This window comes from Eurypyga helias, unplaced genomic scaffold, assembly GCF_000690775.1.
Source record: "Eurypyga helias isolate BGI_N326 unplaced genomic scaffold, ASM69077v1 scaffold23276, whole genome shotgun sequence".
In the NCBI taxonomy this organism is placed as follows: Eukaryota; Metazoa; Chordata; class Aves; order Eurypygiformes; family Eurypygidae; genus Eurypyga; species Eurypyga helias.
Window position 1 is genome coordinate 63,121 of NW_010257567.1, and position 20,102 is coordinate 83,222.

Sequence of the window (20,102 nt, forward strand, 5' to 3'; positions counted from 1 at the left end):
AATATAAATAAAGTAACTCAGAAACCCAAATACAGCTCAGCTTGGATTTCTTGATAACAGATCATCCCAGGTTTGACTTTAAAAGCGTCTCACATTCTGATGTGATTTACTGGACACATTTGCCTTTATTCCTGTGACAGAAGTAGTTGGCCTGGTATTTGCATGAACTCTGGCAGGCTTATAAGTGGAACTTCTGCCCATGTATTCAGTAGAGAAGGAACAGCGAACACTATAACATTTAAAAACTTCTTGGCTATAACAAATTAGATGGCATTTATGGTTGTGTTTGTTATGACTGTTTGACTCTAAAGCCTATTTGCAGAGAAGGAATCTGATTTTAGTAAATCAATATAATAAAGCCTTTGATTTTTTACAACATCCAGCTAGCTGTAACTTCACTGTTGGTATTTCAAGGCCTCTCACTGATATTTTAGAAGTTTGTGGTTGTTTGAGCTTCCTTTCCAGGCCCTGGGGAAATAAGAGAATGGTAAATCAAAGCGCAGATCGCTGTTTGCATTTATTTTACTTCTCATTATGACATGTATGCAAACACTTAAAAGAAATAGGGAAAAGGTATAATCATGATAAGAACCCTTTTACAGAACAAAGGGGAATACATTTCTAGTCTAACTTATTACACTTCTCCTTAATACTGTAAACTCAATTGAGTGCCTCATCAGGTTTGACAGTTCACTTATACTTCTAATTCAGTGATAGTACTGCTTTAAATAATTACTGACGGTTCAAGGATAATACAAGAAAATAACTGGAAAGTTTTTCTTCTGATCTGAAATGTGTCTTTCTTGTGCTTTTCCTTTCCAAGCGAGGAAGTTTTAAAAGTACAAATTGCAGGCAAGTACTTACCTGCCATAAAAACTCATCATGTTGCATTTGGAAGAATCTTCCATTTACATTTGCTGTCTTCTTTCTGCATTCCTTGCCTGTGACAACCAAAATCCAGACTACGACTGAGGATATATAATTAATCAAAAATATTTAATAGCATTTAGTGAAATTTAAGTGACACTTTTTTCAGCTTGGATGCATCCTTTAGCATAATTATGAGAGTTGAGAAAAAACTACTGATTTTAAATATTGGAGAACAGTTTTGTAAGTGTCATCCTAAATCTGGATGCTTTTCTCCCCTTATTAAAATGAGATGCTCTCAAGGCGTTCTTCTTTCACCGCTGTACTCCTGACAGAGATTCTGCATCAAGCTTCTTAGGAGGCATAAAGAAGCTTTGCCTGTATGGAAGCTAACAGAGGAGTGACAGATTATGCCAGCTGGGTATTGAGGTACAAGACTTTAGCCACTGGAGCTGGGATGATAAAGCATCTGATAGGAGGATGGGACTTCTCACCGTTTATTTATCATCTGACTTGTACCCCTGATGTCATTAGTTAATCTTTTGCAGCTCCTAGCTCCAGCAGTTTGCCATGCAGGTCTTGCCATGGCACAGCTTCCTTCAGAAAGCCATGAGCCACCTCTCCTCTGCGAAATGGGCTTCAGAGCAGGCCATTTTTCGGCAAGGTAGAACGCTGAACAGTTGCTGTAGACTCCTTTTGGCCGTGCCAGACTCCTTCCTCTTTAATCATGGCTATTCAAAACCACGTTGCTCATTTAATTTGCCCACATCCTCACAATGGACACGTTGCTCCTCTATTAGGTCTGTCTTTACACTGGCAGTGAGGCCAAGCACTGCCGCCTTATCAGTGTGCCAGGGCTGCTTAGATTACAGAGTGAGCGATGCTCCTGTAATGCTGCTGCTCAGCGCAGAAAGCTCAGAAATTTTAACTCCTCCTCCTGTGCTCCACCTCTGGTTGCCTGCTGTGCCTTATTGCCTGGCCAGTCCTTTTCTGCCCCATCTCCTGCCAGATGCTTTGTGTCTCACTTGCCTGCCGTAGTTTTCCTCCTACCCTTTGTTCCGTTTTCCTGCAACTTTCAGCCTCCTATGCTATTTCATTTTTTCAGTCTTTTCAAAGATTTTTTCAATCTAGGTTTAAAGAGGCTGTTAAGGCCTTTCAGGTATTGGTGCTTTTCAAGTCTTGAATGAGGTAACACATAAATCTGGACAATTCTAGGTTTGAATTGGAGATTTAAAGTATTATCTTGGGGGTGTGTGTGGGTGTGTGTGCAGCGGTCCGGAATCTTCCATGCTTTCCACCATTTAGGGCTCTTTTCCGTAAATTCCTTAGTGCTCTGATTATGTCATGATTGACTGATGGCCACCCTGCAAGAAGGAAGGTTTTTCACTTTCTTTGAATGAAGAGGTCAAATGAACTCAGTTTCTTTTACACTAAAATGTGCAAAACTTGTCTGGTTTGTTTTCATTTTTTATGAAAAGCATGGAAAAGCTACAAAAAGTACTGCACAAGTTAACAATAACTTTAGGTAGTCTCTTTTTTGTAGGGCAGAGTTCAGAAGCGCACCACTAGTATAAACAGCTCTCCCATTCTCTCTTTTCTTTGTAATACTTCTCCGAGTTGATGTCTGGGATAAGGTGTGGCCATGTCTTGGCAGAATTTCTAGTTTTTACTTGTTTTGGTGTGTTGTCAGGAATACGCTTTTATTGCCTAATACTGAAATTGCTGGTTGGAGGAGCTTGTCATCTGTCTCTTGTCACATGTCATTATAATTTAGCATTCTGACTTTGTAGTCTTCCTTGCTCACTTCATAAGCCTTAACTGCTTCTCCAGTAAAAGGCTGCCTTGGATGACCAAGGCAGGTGAAAGAGCCTCACTGACTACATGCCCTGTTCCTCTCTCCACCCTTCCTTATTGCCCCAGCCCAACAGCATAACTGAGAAATTCCTTTGGGAAAGGTTTAGCTTGAATCTCTGCAGTTGCGGCAAATTCACATGATTCCTCTAATGTAAGAATCAGAACGTAAGAATCTCTAGATAAGATGCTGTGGTAAACAAGTCTGCTAGAAGTCGTCTTCATTGCATCTCAAATGAAGAATGACTACTGTTCAGCTGATAGCAGCATACTTTGTTTAAGTTCCTGTTGTTAAGGATGGCATAAATGTCTGCCAAGAAAGGTAACTGCCAACAAAAAAAAGAAGATTGCCCCTCTTGGGACATGATGGTAAGAAAGTAGGCTGTTTTGTTTTCTGACATTTTCCTTCAGCACTTGTGATTCAGAAGATTTGTGTTTTCTCATACACCAGGAATTGAAACTAGTCTCATGAAAAAAAAGCTTGAAATGCCATCTCTTAGTGAAAGACAGTTTTTCAGTGATTCTCATTTTAAGGGTTGGTTTCAAAAAGCAAAGCCTCAGGGTTAAAACAAGCATTTTTACCTCTTTTTACATATGCTTCCAGCATCTAAATCTACTCAACAAGCATGCAGTTTTGCAGGTATCTTACTTTCTTTCCACTGAATGTGAAAAGCACTGTGTGAAGTGCCATCTATGGCATATAATTGATATGGACGCTCTAAAAGACTCTCTTCTGAGACTATTTTTGTTGTTATGTTTCAAATTAAAGGCAATCGAGTATTTATAGGAAAAATAAATACATATGCCTTTTGCAGTGTGTTGTAGCTGAAAATTAAATATTTTTCTACTAAAATTTTGGCATACTTCCTGGAATCACTGAGCTTTCAGTAACGTTTTTAGTTAATTCTGCAGCCTACTGTTGTATTCGCCACAGCTGACATGAGCTTAGAGAGTTTGTCTTTATTTAACCTTAGAGAGGAATCCCAGGCTTGCTCTGCTGTCAGCAGAGCTGTTGGGAACGACCTGCTCTAGACCACAGTGGAGAGAGTGCGGGTAGGGTCCCTCTCTGAATTGTGCCTGCTACAACCTCGCTACATTGGTGATACTGGAAGTTCTGCAGAACAAGGCTCCTTAACTGAAGTTAGCTTCTGTCAAGTTCTTTCATTATTTTCTGTTTTCTTTCATTATCTATCCTCTTCCTTTGGCTAACATCTTGAATCCTTTTGTTGATGTCCTGCATCCCACTGCTTCTCATGATGTTTGAAAGTTAAGGGCACTGATTAGGACATTCCTTTTCTACCTGAAAAATACATATATCAGTGTAGATGGGGTGAAAACCATAAAAGGCCCTGATGAGAATAAACATACTTGGCTCTTTTGGGACTTAAAATTGCATTGGGTTGGCAGTAGAGGAGATGCTTCAGCTAAAAGTCAAAGCTTTTAAAGACACTGATTCTGATCCTCTGCTCCATTGCACATTTTTCACACTGATGTAGCTCCACAGGGCTGCTTTGTCTCTTGTCAGCTGGCAACAAGTGAGGAGAATATAAACGGCCTGTGGCATTAGGACAGTTTGATTGGTGTTTTTATAGTTACTTGTGTAGAATAGTATTGTTGATTAGGTTCACTATTATCCAGCTAACTATTAGCTACTACAGTTTTAAGGCAGTGTTTACCCCCAAAAGCTAGTATTTGCTATGTCAAGAGTTATTACTAGTATTGGTATAACCTTAGCGTTAGCAATATTTCTGCCAGGAAATAAATGCTTGTCTTTATTTGTCAGTAAACATTGGCATGTAAATAACATGAACATTATGCATTGATTTCTATGGATTCATGTCTCTAGAACTGCCTAATATTTATCTTCCCCTACAATAAGAAATGAGATAGAGTTGAACTTGATGAAGTTGATATTCCAGTGTTAGATTTATTATTTGAGTGTGTGAGAATTCTTGGAAATGTGTATCTGATTAAACTGAGCCTCATTTCGGGTGTACATTTTACTAATAGTAGAGGGAAATTTCCATTGTTAGAAAATCTGGAGGCTTCCTTTCATGAGAAGTGCTCTGAAAATGAAGAAGTGTGATGCTCGTCGGAGATAGGAAGTATTAATCAGCCTAAATCGCTGTGCAGATCTGTAGGAGTTGATTTGTAGCCAGTATCTGCAACATAAACTGCAGGGTTCAGTTTGCAAACACTGTTGTGAACCAGAGCCTGCAGGGTTTGCCGAGCTCCGGTTACTGTCATTGCTCCTAGTACGGCTTATTATCCTGTCACAGAAGATGTAAGAAAATCCATCTCTCTGTTTTAAACATGATAAGCCTTTGTCACCTACAATGCAATTAATGTTAAAAATAGAAGAGTGCTGATGATAAGATTGTGACTTGCAGGCAACGAGCCATTGTCCAAGCACCAGAGACTTATCTGGAGGGCCAGTCAGCCTACAGAGTTTGCTGTCAGTTTGCTGATTGCCATTTCTCTCAGAGTTTGATGAAATATTCATGTCTTTGCTCTGCTCTCTACAAGCACTATTGATTTCTTGTATAAACGCAGCTATATTTAGTCTAGACAAATGGAATGTGGATTGCTGCTGAATAAATGGGATGAAAGGCTGGGGGTTTGCCTGTCCGTTTCTCTTGGTCTGTGGCAATTATTTATAATCAAGAGTAGTTTTTGTAAGTTAAAAGTGATTTTTTATAATTTAGTGATTAGTCTCAGAACAAAAGTAAGCACTTAGACACAATCATTCTGTTGGGATAGCAGGTTAAGAAGGCAAATTATGCTCTGAGGTTTACAATCACAGTTACTAGGATTTTTTTTTTAAAAAGGTCCCAGATAATTGTATGTTTCCAGAAATTTGAGAAGAAAATAATGGGATCAGTAGAAGAGATTTGGTGCCTCATCTCTTCTTTTTATAAAACTTGTTACTAATACATTTGATCACGCAGTTAGAATTCTCTCCATTTGCTGCAGTTTCAACTTTTGCTGTTTCATATTTACCGCTCCTGCTTGTTACAATATTTCTGAGTCATTTTGGTTTTCTCCTTGAAAACAAATAGCAGAGCAAAAGGAGAAAATACGCTGAAAATCTTGTTCCCTAGTCATTTCCCACAGCATGTTTGTTTTCAGTTAATAATAATAATTTCCCTATGAAGATAGTAGAGCAGTAGGAACGGGAGTGAATGTGTTTGTGTTCCACTGTCCTCTCGTGGATGGAATCAGAACTGCTGAGCTTTAGGAGAGACAGTTGCTATTTATTTTCCTCTTGTAGAAATGTTACTTGCTAGTTTTTTGTTCTTTTAAAATGGATAGTCACACTCAAGTCTCTTCACTAAGTGTGAAAACCTGAGCTGTAAATGTGTTGTAGTGAAAATCATCAAATCTCTCTTTTATGCTGCTTTTTAGTCCCTTCCATTTAAATAAGGAGCTAGAAAAGCACAGGAATACTTTAATGCTGGATTAACAATATATACCATTGCTGCAACAAATTGGAATAATTCAAATGTTTTCATTTTCTTACAAGTCATATGCAGTGTATTATGTCTAATCCACTCCAGGCATGATGGTTACTTTTCAAAAAGCTGTATTAAAACTCGTCTTTTTTTGTGTCAAATTATTTTTCTGCAACTATGTTATTCCTGTATCTCTACCAGTTATATTTACATGGGGTAGCTGTTCACGTGTAACATCATCCTCAGAAAATGTACATGCTAGCTTTGGAAAATCTCTTGCAGTGCAGTGAGAACTGAAGTCCTTCATCTTACACTGAAGAAGCACCCTGAGTGTTTATTGTGAAGCGTTAATGGTGACTACGAGATTCTCATAAATATTGCTTCCTTAGGCTGTGACATGGTTTTAGAACTGGGTTGCTTGATCGTCTGTTTAGCAGAATATTAATCTGAGAGTATTTTTGCTGAGAATGGAAACAAAATGATAAAACTATTTGTAAAATCTCCAGTTGCTAGTAGGGATGTCTGAAGTTTCCATACAGCATGGATTGCATTAGTGTTTTGTTAGTTCTTTGAGTGAAAATGGTCTTTTCCCCTGTAGGAATGATCTCTGTTGTCCTTCTCCAGTTATATTTAATATATACATGTTCTGTTGTTTTCTTCCCACAGTGGATGTGAAGTCGGAGGTTCCCGTGGGATTAGAGCCTATCTCACCATTAGACTTGCGAACTGATCTCAGGATGATGGTTCCCATGGTGGACCCAATTATGCGTGAAAAGCAGCTACAGCAGGAACTACTTCTGATCCAGCAGCAGCAGCAAATTCAGAAACAACTTCTGATTGCAGAATTTCAGAAGCAGCATGAAAACCTGACCCGCCAGCATCAGGCCCAGCTCCAGGAGCACATAAAGGTAGCAACATTTTTCATATATCCCTTACTTTATCTGCAAACTGAATATGCTTATACAGACATGAAAAGGGAACGTGCCTGAAAGGTTCACTGTGACTGAGAGATAGTGTTTGAGTGCTTATTTCTCTCTATTTGAGTGATAAAAGGCCTTTCAAGCAAAACTGCTAGCACCTAGCAGCAAGTTGCTCACAGCAAACCAAGACTGTGAGAATCATCAAGCTCATGAAGCCACCACCTCCATAGAACATCAAACTATCTATTTTACAAAGCTGGATTTTCAGTCAGACTTCAATATGTCTATATTTTCTGTATGTGCAGTTTTGGGGGTATCAACAGACTGCTTTTTTGGGCCATTGCTTGAGTTTGTGCCCACAAATCAAATTGATAGGCAAGTGTGTAGTATTTGCATTTGTAAAATAAAGGCAAGTTGTGAAAGTGTTGTGTTTTCACTCTTCTCTGAGCTGCCTCATATAATGTAAAAAGAAAATTATTCATGAGATTACATGCACTATGATAGGGTTGCTGTAATCGATTTTGACTGGGAATTTATGATCTTGCCTTTCTTTTCATTTTTTTGGTCTCATCTATTTGCTATTCTGCTACTGTGCTAAGCTTCCGCTCGATGAAGCTGACAAACGAAGCAGAGCACAGCAGCCAGAGCTGGGTGATGGACTGGCAAAGAACCCGGTGCAGTTTCCAGGCATTTTTGCCAAAAGAGAAGGAAGTGAAACCAGAGCAGCAGGCTGCTACCTGACGTTAAGGTTCATTTTAGTGACAGCCAGTAATGCATTATCCTGCTTAAAAGACTGGGGAAGGTCGGTTAAGAGATGAAAAGAAGTCTAAGCACAAAAGCTGATATTCAGTTATTCAAGGGGGTTGTGTTAGCCAGGGCTGACCTAGAAAACAGTGCAAACTGCACTTTCTCATGTCTTTTTGTTCTGTGCAAGTTACAACAGGAACTCCTAGCCATTAAACAACAGCAAGAACTCCTTGAAAAAGAGCAGAAACTGGAGCAGCAGAGACAAGAGCAGGAACTGGAGAGGCATCGCAGGGAACAACAGCTTCCTCCCCTCCGAGGCAAAGAAAGAGGCCGAGAAAGTAAGAGCCAATGTACCATGAATCCTAAGAAGAAATTGATCTGTTCCCCTTCGCCTTCTCCCAGTGTAAACGGATGATGAACAGGAACCTGAAGCCTATTATTGTGTGAAATACGCAACTAGAGAAGTCGAGGCAGTGCTTGCAGAAAGGCAGGGCTGCCTGTTGCATCCGCAGAAACACATTGCTGGTTTGTGTGCAGACTTGGAGGACTGTAGGAAAGCTCATTTTGACAGGCCTGTGTATATGCCTTGCAGGAATTTAGCTCTTTTTATAAAGGAGGAGGGAATTTGAAAGCCTAAAGCTCCACTTGAGAACTTATTTCTGAAGAGCTTATTTCCCAATTCAGAAATCACTACAAAACAGCAAAAAAATAAAATTACTTGCTGATTAACTAATTTTTGTTTTGTTTAAAGAGTGAAAATATAATGAAATATTTAAGAATGTCTTTGGCTGACACTTCTGAATACTTTTTCAAACTGCCTTGTGTTTATTCTTGAGGCCATTCGATCAGGCCCAACCAAGAGTTATTTCTAGCTCATACATAGCTCTAAGGCAAATGACAGATAGAAAGGATACCTTTGGAATTTGGTGCACACTAGGGGGAGACAGATACAAATAATTCTCCTTACAGAGGTCAGTTTAAAAATCAGATTGAAGTACATTGTGAAGGTATTCAAAATGAAGCTGCCAGGAGCAGATATTGTTACCTGCCCTGCTAAATGACGACGAGAATTAACTGACAAAGATCAAAGCAAAATAAGAGCTGTATGTTATGCTCCTGCATTTTTGTCTTGGGTGTGGTTCAACAGTTATAGGTGTACCATATTGTAGGCTTCAGAAATTAAGGTGTCCATGGTGCTTCCAATAATTTGGTGAAAGCATCACCAGCCTGTTGACCCAGCAGCGGCAGAGTGGCAGAAACTGCAGGAACAAAAAGTTCCTCTAAATGGTATGAAAAATCAGCCTCCATGTAAACAGTTGGCCTTTATTAGTGCTCCCACCAAAGGAAGAGCATCAATGTGAACTCACTGGTTCCCTTCTTAGTTTGGCTTGCTGGGTGACTGTTCAGTACGTAGAAGACAGACAAGCAACACTTGTGAACCCCCAGCCCCAGCGTTTGCTGCTATTGCTGATCTACTTAATGAGTAGAGGAGGGAAGGAAGGTGTGGGGAGGGGAGTTAGGGTCTGAAGCTGAGGGGTAGCAGAGATATTTTATGGGGACTAGGTCACAGGGGTACATGCTCACCAGCTAGCTGTGCTGTGTCAAGTTTGGGTAACAACTTATAGTATCAGCACGCCTTAGTGCTGCTGCTTTCAAAGAAGTTTTTTCTTCCCTTTTTTGTCACTGTTTATGGAAAACTGGAAGAAGCTTTTTCTTTTTCTTGCCTTTTGTTATGAAGAGTATTATGGCTGTGAGTAAAGAAGCACGTCCCATGCTGCAAGTAGGAATTGGCAGTTTAACTGGACATTGGCACGCCCTACTTGTACTGTATTGAGCTAGTCACCGAGAGAGGTCAAAACACACTGTCTTTCTGTCTTTTCAGTCTTTCTGTTGTTTCTTTGTCATAAGAATAGAGTTATCAATTAAGACTCATGTTTCAGACTGCAGTCTGTCTTCCAGACATCACAGGTACAGGCTCTTGAATAAAAAGGCTCACTACTGCCTCTTTCCGCAGCGTTCCACTCGTAACCAAGACTGTGTTCAGAGAGCAATTTTGCCGTGCTATTACTGTTACTTTACTGAAAGAAAAAACATTTACCGCAAACTCAAAGTGACCTTTTTCACTATCTTTCAAGTTCTATCCTTGGTTTTGTATCCGGGAACTATTAGGAAATAATTTAAATTCCTTAGATACATCTGGCCCTGGATAAATGGCCTAATATACTGTTGAAATATTCCTTGTGACTTCACTGCATTTCTAGGTGATGGCCAACTTCAGTCTTCTAGAGAGAAACACTTAGTCCAAATGTTACCTCATTTTGACTGATTTCCACCAATATTTTTTATAGTTTACAACACTTCTAGCAGCAAGACACGGGGGTTTTTTTGTATTTGGTTTTTTGTTTTCTTTAAAAATATAATTTTTAAAGTAAATATGTGTTTAATTCTGTGTGTCTTAGGAGCAGTGGCCAGTACAGAAGTGAAGCAGAAACTTCAAGAGTTCCTACTGAGTAAATCGGCAACAAAAGACTCTCCATCAAACGGGAAGAATCATTCCATCAGCCGCCACCCCAAGCTCTGGTACACGTATGTTCGTTATTAAGCTGTTTCCTTGCCTCATTGAGGTATCTGTTAAAACTTGCCAGAATGCTTCTCCACCAGGGGTATGAAGAGTCTGCCTCTGGAAGAAGACAGGAATTCAACCATGAAGTTAGCAAAAACCTGAAGTGTAATATTTCAGGTTGACTGAAGAGTACTTGGTGTTCAGTTATGAGAGCTATACAGAACAACATGCAGAAATTCGTATAAACTTTTTATTTCAACTGCTTCATCTCTTGATGCTATCACCAATTTTACAAGTATACCTGTCAATTTCCCAAGTCTCTTCAATTTTTTTGCAGTTAGAAACACTTTGTGTTTGATCTACTTGGATTTCCAGTCAATCACAAAACTAGTTTCTTCTTGAACAGTTGCGTCTTTCCAGTGAAGTTACTTGAATGGTGTACATAACTCACGAGGATTTTGAGAGGGATAGTGGTCATTTAACCTAATCTGATGGATTTTAGTATCCAAAACTGCATATTCTTACCATGCCTTGGCCTTGATAAGAATCTGCTTAGACCATTGAAACAAATTATTTCGTTGAGTCCTGTAATGGGCCTATCAACATTTTAAGAGTTTACTGGGTTTATAGTTTTTACAATTTTTTTTTTAATTAATTCCTTTTTCATTTCCTTATTACAACAGATACATACATTAATCCAACAAAATAAACTCTGGCTGCATTTCTGAAAGACTTGACCTTCAGTGGGACAAACAGAAATGCATATGGTACAACAGATTTCCGCCTAGTGCTTGTTCTTTTTAAAAAGCATTACTGAAGGCTGCCCTTGGAGTTCCCACTCTGAGCTAATCAGAGCATTGTGGTAACATGATGTAATATGTAGTTATGTTGTTTCTGGTGGAGATACAATACTTAATAATATTTTTTTCCAATAATGTGTAAAATTCACTTGAGTATGTAAGATTTCTGGACCAATAATCTGATCTTAGTGCTGAGTCTTCAGATGAGTGAGAACAAGGAGCTCTGCAAAAGATGTCTTTGGCCACACTAGGGAAAGCTATGCTTCCTCTCACAATATTAGTGTCCCTTTTGAGAGAGACATATTTTTGATTAACCACACTACATTGGAAAGATAGGGAGAGACTCTGTAAAAGGCCAAGTAAAATTATGTTTAGATAAACACATGAAATAAACATGAAATTGATAAACATGAAATTGAGAAAAATTATTTCCCTTCTTTCCCTCTCTTCCCCTCTAAATAGAAAAATTGACAAAAAAAAAAAAAAGAGCCCTGTCTTGAGCCAGATGATGCAATTTCTTTGCAATTTGCAGTTTCCGTGTTCAGAAAGATCTGCCCACACAATTTCTTTCATTCAGCAGTTGTCAGAAAGCACTCTTCAGCTTGGAGCTTCTCTGTTGACGTGTGTGCTACGTGCTGCAGTTGTGTGCTCACAGAACTTACAAACTGAACTTAAATACAAGGTTTTATTCACCTTGTCCACTAAATAGTTTGTCTTTTTTTTTTCCCCCTCCACCCCCCAACAGATAATAATAACTCAGTATTTCTGGTTAGTTTTATACAAGCCCTCCTGCCCTGAAACCCCCCACATTTTGATAGAAGAAACTGGATCAATGTACATCTATTTGTATGTAATAAACAAGTCTTAAATGTCTTTTGCTGTGCTGCAGCTGGTTCATATTAAAATGCAACAATCTAAAATGGTCAGTTCTCCAAACTGGTGACAGATCCTGTCTGTAGGTCAACATGACTCTTATCCTATGTGACTTCTATAATGAGTGCAAAAAGAGCGTTCTTGGGAATCCCGAGGAGTTCCATAACTTACTGTAAAAGTGAAATTGGTTACATGAGCCTGTGGTTTGTGCACACTTAGAGGAACAAGAACGTAAACACAGCTGAGACGTGTACAACATGTGTAGATAGTTACTGCTGGTCACCTGAGTGACTACTAATTTGTGACCTCTCTGTGTCTGCTGCAGGGCTGCCCACCATACCTCACTGGATCAAAGCTCTCCACCCCTGAGTGGGGCCTCGCCACCGTACAAATACACTTTACCAGGAGCGCAGGATGCCAAGGATGATTTTCCACTTCGTAAAACGGGTGAGTTAGCATAGTTTATTCGAGCCCCTTATCCAGCAATACTCCCACCCTTTATTTTAACCAGGCTTTCCATCAGTAAGGCATGTCTCATAATCCACAAAGCCTGTTCAGGATGATATTATGAGTAAGTTCAAAGATCCAGATGGCATCTTTACAAGGTTGGACTGACCACATGGTATCAAGAGTCGGTGTTTCCCAGTGCTAACAGCTAGTGCAGGCTTCAATCCTGATACATTTCATTTCTGAACAGACCATCATTTCACGGATCTTTTATGCCATTGTTTTCTTTGTGTCAATATTACTTCTGGGCTTAAGATTTCTCTCTCTCTTTTGCATGTTAGATACAGTATCTGTCTTCGGATGGTATGCTGTTTTTAGACTATGTTTTTGAGGACATTTTGAGGGGAGTTCATAGAAAGAGGAGGAATTGAATAATACTATGTTTTGTGTCACTGGTTGTCAAAATTTGTATTCATATGCGCATACACACCTACATTTGTGTGTGCCTTTTACACATCGGAATGTGTAATATTGTACAAAAAAATGTTCATTTCATAGTTTCAGAATGTTTCAGAAGATTTAGCAAATGAGCCTTTTTTCTTGAAAGCAGGTGGACTGTATACTTGACTTTTTCTGCACCATAAAGAAAGTTAGAAGGATGGTGGTGGAGTCCATGTGACTTGCCTCAGGTCCTTGGTGCAGTGACCGGTATCCAGGAATGCGGGGAGACACTAAGAGGAGGGAAAAAAAAAGAAACGAAAACATTAGATCGCTTATTGCATGAGTCTGCTGTTGAGTGATATAGTTACATTCAGAGGGAAAGTCTGACCCCCTACTGTGCTAACAGCCTTTGAATGTGATTTAGCCACTGGGAGATTGAAAACTTACTGCAAAACTGGTACTGACTGAAAAGAAGTGGCATTTGAACCAGCATACATTCAGAAAGAAAATCCAGTCTGTATCTAATACTTTGGGGCAGACTCTATAAGCTCATATTATATCCCCAAATATTTTTGAAGGAATGAAAGCAGGAAAAGCAAAATGCTAATTTATTCTAGCTGAATTACTCTTTGTACAATATGGTGGCAATATAACAAGATTCTATAAAATCTTGTACAGGCTATTCAGTCACAATAAGCCCTTATGTGGTTCTCTGCTTAATACCACTGTACAGCTTATATTTTCTATGCCAAGAGAACATACATTTTCATTTTTTAAACAAAAGGATACACTCTACATCTTCTAAATGGTGTGAATTCATCTACATGTTTTTGAAATGCAAGTTTTAATTTTTCATCTGTGTTTATATATCTTAAGTGTTATGATTGATATTTATGATGTGTCAGACTGTTGATCTGTAAAACAAAACATTTTCAAACATTGTAACAGTAAAGTTCTCGTGCAGCTGCTAATACTTTTATATCTCTGTGGGGGTTTCAAAATATTCCTTAATTCAATTCCCATTGTCTGCATAAGAGGACTATAATATAATTAAATCCAGATGTTTTCTATATGTTATTCCAAATATTTGGGCATGCAATGCATCAGTTCCAAAATGGAACAAAGGACATGATGACTCTCTGAAAAGATATCTACAGAACAAATAGACAAATAATAATATAATCATTAGCATAACCGTTTCTATGACATTTACATAGTGATTCAGATAAGTAAATATAAATGAAGTGTACAGCATGTTGTATGTTAGCAAGGGAGTATATTTGATAGCTCTCCACATCCGTGAAAATAGCAACTGTTAAATAACGTCTTTACACGTCCGATCTCACTGTATGCTAGAGTTGTTTCATTCCAGCCTTTAGCAACTTCTCCACAAAGGTTGCTATGATTGTTCATCAGGTTGAGACTAAAAGCAACAGGAACCAGATCGACACAAGTCAAATGACCCTAAACTGGTCTGGGTGGTTATAGGGCTATCCTCCAGGCAGAGGGGACATTGTGGAGCCTGTGTCATCCTCATGGGACCTTACTAGACAAAGATGTCCCACGAACACTCATGTATATGGACAGGCTAGGAGCCTGCAGAAATCTGACCTTTGCCATGAGGGGTGAACCTCTTTTCCTTTCCTTTCCTTTAGGCTATGAACGCTTATTGCCGCTGGCTCCTGGTAAACCCTCTGTGGTGCTGAACCTGCATGAAGTCAGCAATTCATATGAAAGCAAACCTCACATTCCTTTCAGCCTTAAGAAAGGAATACCTGTTGTGGGTTTTAATCACGGCTTTGTTTTGCTTCTCAATTTCATATTTCGTATTCGTACTATAAATACAGAAGTATCTTTCTCTTCTCCAACCTTAATATAATGCTCTTGGAAGATAATTCTGGTTGAACCAGTTACTGTAAGATCAGATTTAATGGGCAGCAAAGCTGAATGATTCTCTCCTGACATCCTAATGTGTTTTTCAATGCTGAGGGAACAGTGAGTGTCACACAGGCATTGTAAATCATGAGCTTTGCTTGCTCACATTCTTGTTCAGTAATCTATTTAACCTTTGCTTAATTAGTCCTGGAGTGGCATCTCCATATTAATCTTAAAAATTAATTCAGAGTCTGTGTTAAAGAGGAAAATATTCTGTGCAACTTTTCTACCATCTAGAATGATGGGAAAGACAGATGACTAAGGAGACACTTAACAGTCTTGCTGCTTGTATGTTTACAGTTAGGTACCAGAGTTAATATCTAGTGCAGTGACTATAGCTACTCAGTAATTCTCTCAGCCATGCGGATTATTCCTTTCCATACAAGATGCAGCAGAACTTGTCAGCAGCAGGCTTCACACAGCTTAGCTGCGTGGAAGGTTGGGACTGTCTAGGGGCTAGAGGCCAGGATATGCTGCTCTTTGCACAGCTGCATTCAGATGCTCGTGTGTTGACAGACTTTCAGAAGAGCAGAGCAAGGGGAGCTGTTGCTTAATTGGACAGATAAATATACCATAAAGCGAAGCTGCACATCTGTAACTGAGAGTTAGAATTTAGCCTAAACAGCGTAAGATCAAATTTTAAAAATGCCCACAACTTTCACCATGGATACCAGTCCTAACGTGTGTTTTCTGTAAAGCACCCAGAAGCCTGAGCAGCACATGGCTCATTAACTTTCAATGAGACTAATGCATCTAAATTACCCAGAGAGGTTTGAAAATTCCTCCCCATTACTGAACATTTTTGAAATTCATACTGACTGTTTTAAGAGTTCTGATGGGAGCTGTGCACTTTTGACAACCCCATCATTTAACATGGGGAACTTTTGATTGCTGATCTCCAGAAGTCTATCTATCCAGGAAAATATTTCTTTAATGAGGGTGCTGTAGAACTAATGAAAATGTAGCAAACAACATGGGTTTGATAAGGTAGAAGTTCATTTCAAAGGGAGTTTTCTTTGAGTCTTGGGTGTTTTGGTTTCTTTTACCTTGTCTAAATAAATGCAGAAATTCTGGCAAATGGCTATAACATTTGCCTTCTCTTCAACCTGTAGCATTTTCTGTGAACAAGTGTTGATGCAAACCAGCAAAAGCCAGTAAATTTCAGTAAAGATGAGCTCTCTAACCAAAGCTGCATGCATTTTTAAAATGTTGCTATAGATGGAATTTCTGCATTTTATCTCATGTTTTGGCTTTTGTTGGAAGAAATTCCCGGGGTCATCATCATATCAAGCATAAACTGCTTTTTCTTTCCTGAGTTTAGCACAATCATGGCAGGATGGGAATGTCAATTAGTATTTCTATTTATTTTGGGTTTATGCCTGTTGAATCTTTCCTTGCTGATGGAGTTGTAACCTTACAACTTGCATTTTGCTTCGGGATATGCAGATCGCTCACGATAGTACTGCTTCAGAAGATGTTTGTATCTTGCTTTCCAAAAATTAGAAGCATGCTCAATTGAAATACAGCATGGGTTTTTTAAAATAGCAAATAGTCCAAGGTTCTTGCTTGAAGGGGCGGAAATTATGTAATTTCATACAGGAAAAAAGAGGAGATGAAGGATTGTTTAATATTGTGATGAAAGAGAGGAAGGAGGCTGTGCCGCACTGTCATGAAGATCACTTTGTAGAAACCATATTAGGTTAACCTGATTAGGCAGTAGAATAACAGCAGAGCTCTTGCGTAATGAGACGGAAAGATTCCTGAATGAGAGCTCAGCAGATGTAATTTTTTAGAAGAAGAAATGAGTTAGAATATTTCCTTACCATTATTCTTTCTGCACTTAGTGACTCAATAATTCACTGCTGCAGTCGACACTGAGAAGAAAAATATTTTGTGAGTGAAAGTTTTTCTCTTTCTCTTTTGTGCCACCAAATTCCATTTCTGTTTGTATTTTCTAGGAAAACACACTCCTGTGAAGTAACAGTGTATGAAAAGGCTGGTTTTCTTTTGGTCTTTGGTAAAAAAAAAAATACTTAGAGGATGAAAACCCCTCAATTACCATGTCTGCCAAAATGAAGAAGTCAAGCTCAGTAGAGAGAAGCGTCATTTTTTCTCTGAATTTATGAGTGAGGACAATAAATGGGAGAGGCACTTTGTTTATTGAAGCAGGGACGCAAGGCAAACATGATATGATTCTCCGCATTTTATCCCATTTTTCATGGATGCCAAACATTCTTGCCTCTCATAGTCCTTGTTTTCCTGGATGAAGGAAGGGTCTTGACAAATTTGGACTAGGTGATGTGCCCAAAGGAAATCACCAGTGCTTATGAGAGAGGGGGGTGGACTAAAAAAGTGTCCTTATTCACAGCCCTTCTTTTTCTTGACTTCTCTTCCCATTAATCACCAGACCTTTTTAGCCTCTAAATTCACTATCAGTAACTTGAGAGGGCATAATTAGTTATAAGAAGTTTTAGAGAAGAAACTTTCACTTGCAATTGAAGAGTGAATCTGAAGCAAACCGTAGTTAACAGCTTCTTCTGTGTTCATGTAATGAAAAGGCCAAAACAGAGTTCAGCCCCTGGGAGCCAGCAGCTCTAAGAGGATGTAATCCCATCATAGCTACGGTGCCAGGCTGTAGTCATCTCGGGTCCATCAGGGTTCTGCAGCCTTCTAAGCTGGGGTGGAGGAGGGATGCCCTGTCACTAATTTAGCTCATGTTAGAGGGGAAATTTTTTGAGATAGCTTAAGACTAAATAAAAATGAATGCCAGGGTAGGCTTAATGATCCTGTCAGAGAGAAAAGATCTTGTGTAGGTGTGCTTTGGTATCATGCAAGTTGCCAGGGCCTGCACCAGGATTCAACAGGAGTCATGACCAAGGTGGTTGCTGTAAGGACTGTTATGGGCTTCCATCAGTGTAAGATTGTTCCTCTAACGTATTTTATTTAACACTTACTTTTAATTGCAGGAAGCGAAGACATTACACATGAGTGATTCTTATTCAGTTTCAAGATGACCTGGATAAAGGTTTTTCACTGTATTTCTGTTTTCGCAAAAAATCATGACTTGTATATACATCATTATCTGTTGTGCTAGATATCAGACCTTCTTGGTGGCTAGACTAATTATACAATCTTGGTCAAAACACTGTCTTAGTTCTCCTTTTACCACCCAGTGCATAGCCAAAATGGAATTACGAAGTTCTGCTTCATGTTGTTACATAAAGGTTTTCTTGCAGAAACGGTGTATGTTTTCTGAAATGTTTTATAAATTAGCATTAACAAGTAGCTTGCCTAACCTTCTGATAAGCGGGTAATCAGATACTAGACATCTTTTTGCCTTTTGAACCTAAAGAAAACAGCTTAAATAAGGAGCAGGGAACAGTCCCAAAAACTAAAGCATTTTAAGAGCATAATGTCCATTGAAAATGAAGAGGAATGCTTTTAATGGGTATTTTAGAGTCTATTCCCTCTGGATAAATAAGTTACAAAATACTTCATATAAAATCTGAGACTCTTTGAAGTCAGTAGAAACTGTCCTGTTTGATTTCAGTGGGACTAGGATTTTTCTGCCACTGTGTCTAGGGCAGGGACAGTTGAAAACTTTTAGAAAAGTAAACGAGAACATCTAAAAGATGGCAAAAAGAGAGAAACAGAGAAGTGAAAAGTGGAAATCACATGGTATCAGATCATCCAAAATAGATGTTGGTTAGTAAAGATTGCACTTCTTCAAACTCCTGCAAAATATAGTTTCACTGAAAAATCTGTTCTAAACCCACAACTCTAATTAAGGGTTTTAGCTGCCAAATAACATGTTCTGGCTAAAGCCAAGTAAGTATTACAGAGCCATTCATGAACAACGGCATAAGCTTTGTACTTTGCTTTTGATTTTCTCATGGGAAAGTAATATAAATGAGAGTGATACCTCCCTGTTGGCTTTAACTGTTAGAAATGCAAAGCATGCTGAAATTGTACATAATTCTCTTCCAAAGGAAAGGAAATAGCATTTCAATGGTTTTCCTCAGTGTCTCGTTGAGTTATGGTGGTGCACAATTATTCCTGTTAAATTACTCTACCAGATGGAAGGTTACATTGTATATTTAGCTAATTAAGTTGTAGGGTAGTGGAATTCTATCCCAGAGCATAAAGAACCTATCTAAAAGGAAACTTGTTTTAATTCAGTTTCGTTCTGAAGGTGCAGTGTCAACGTCTAATTAAGACTTCAAGCAGGTGGGGTTTTTCTCCTCGCTTCACTTGATGTGGAGAGATCCCGTCACCATGCCTACAGAAGTTACACAAACATGTTTTGAAAGTCCAAACAACTTTGGGGCCAATTTTATCTTCATTTGTCTTCAGTGGAGCTGAAATGCCTTCCTACTCTTGAGCTGAATTTGGCCCAGAGTTCTCATCTGCTAGGACAGCAAGATACACTGTGTTTTGGTTGCTTTTGTTTTCTTGGCATCCTGTACTTTATGTTGCCTTTGGACAACTCTCAGAGTATGCTTCGGCAATCAAGACCTGCCCTGCTCTCATCTGCTGATGACATTGATGCCTTGTTAAACTAGGGGAGAAGGTGATGGTGTTTCATCATGAATTTCTGAAGGTTGATGAATTATTAGATTATACTTTTTGCCCGCCATCAGTGAGTTATCACTGCTGTATATTTTCCTAGGTTAAAAATCAATGGAATTTAATCACCCTGTAAACAGATTCTCTCTTGTATGAGGGTGGGGGAACAACATAATCATGAATATGATTATTCTGTAACAAATAAATCATGTATCTAGGGGTCAGATTGTGACCCCACAAAAAACTCGACTTTTGGGGCTAGGGGGTTATCTTTGGTACTTCTTCACTGAAGAAGGTATTTTTTCTTGTGCAAAATTAGTGATTCAGTGGATGCTGGAGGAGGATTTAGGCTGAAGAGTGGGATTTGCTATATTTGCAGAAAGTATGATATTCTATTCGCATTGCTTCTTCCCAGCTAGAACTAGCTGGTGTATATAACTGGGAGTGTGGGTGAGAATAACCAATAGAGACCTAACCAGAAAGACTGCCTTTCATGCCTATCTAAATTTGGTTAGTACCATTCAAATGAGGGATGCCTTCTATTAAATGGCCCATTTCACCTCTACTTTCTCCTCTATACCTCTTGACAACTCAAATGTGATTTGGCTCCCATAGGTGCTATAAAAGTGCAAAAATATTA

General features: G+C 38.9%; 1 protein-coding gene across 5 annotated transcripts in view; it reads left to right on the forward strand.

Annotated features, from left to right (window-relative positions):
• HDAC9 (histone deacetylase 9) overlaps positions 1–20,102 on the forward strand; it is a 91,486-nt gene that overhangs the window by 42,820 nt on the left and 28,564 nt on the right. The window contains exons 2-5 of one of the 5 annotated variants that reach the window (XM_010154071.1): positions 6,837–7,078; positions 8,025–8,175; positions 10,297–10,423; positions 12,399–12,520. In XM_010154071.1, coding sequence (XP_010152373.1) covers positions 6,837–7,078; positions 8,025–8,175; positions 10,297–10,423; positions 12,399–12,520 — 642 coding nt within the window. Of the gene's footprint in view, positions 1–6,836; positions 7,079–8,024; positions 8,176–10,296; positions 10,424–12,398; positions 12,521–20,102 lie in introns of those variants that run through there. The other 4 variants (XM_010154075.1, XM_010154076.1, XM_010154074.1 and 1 more) reach the window with 4 other exon arrangements.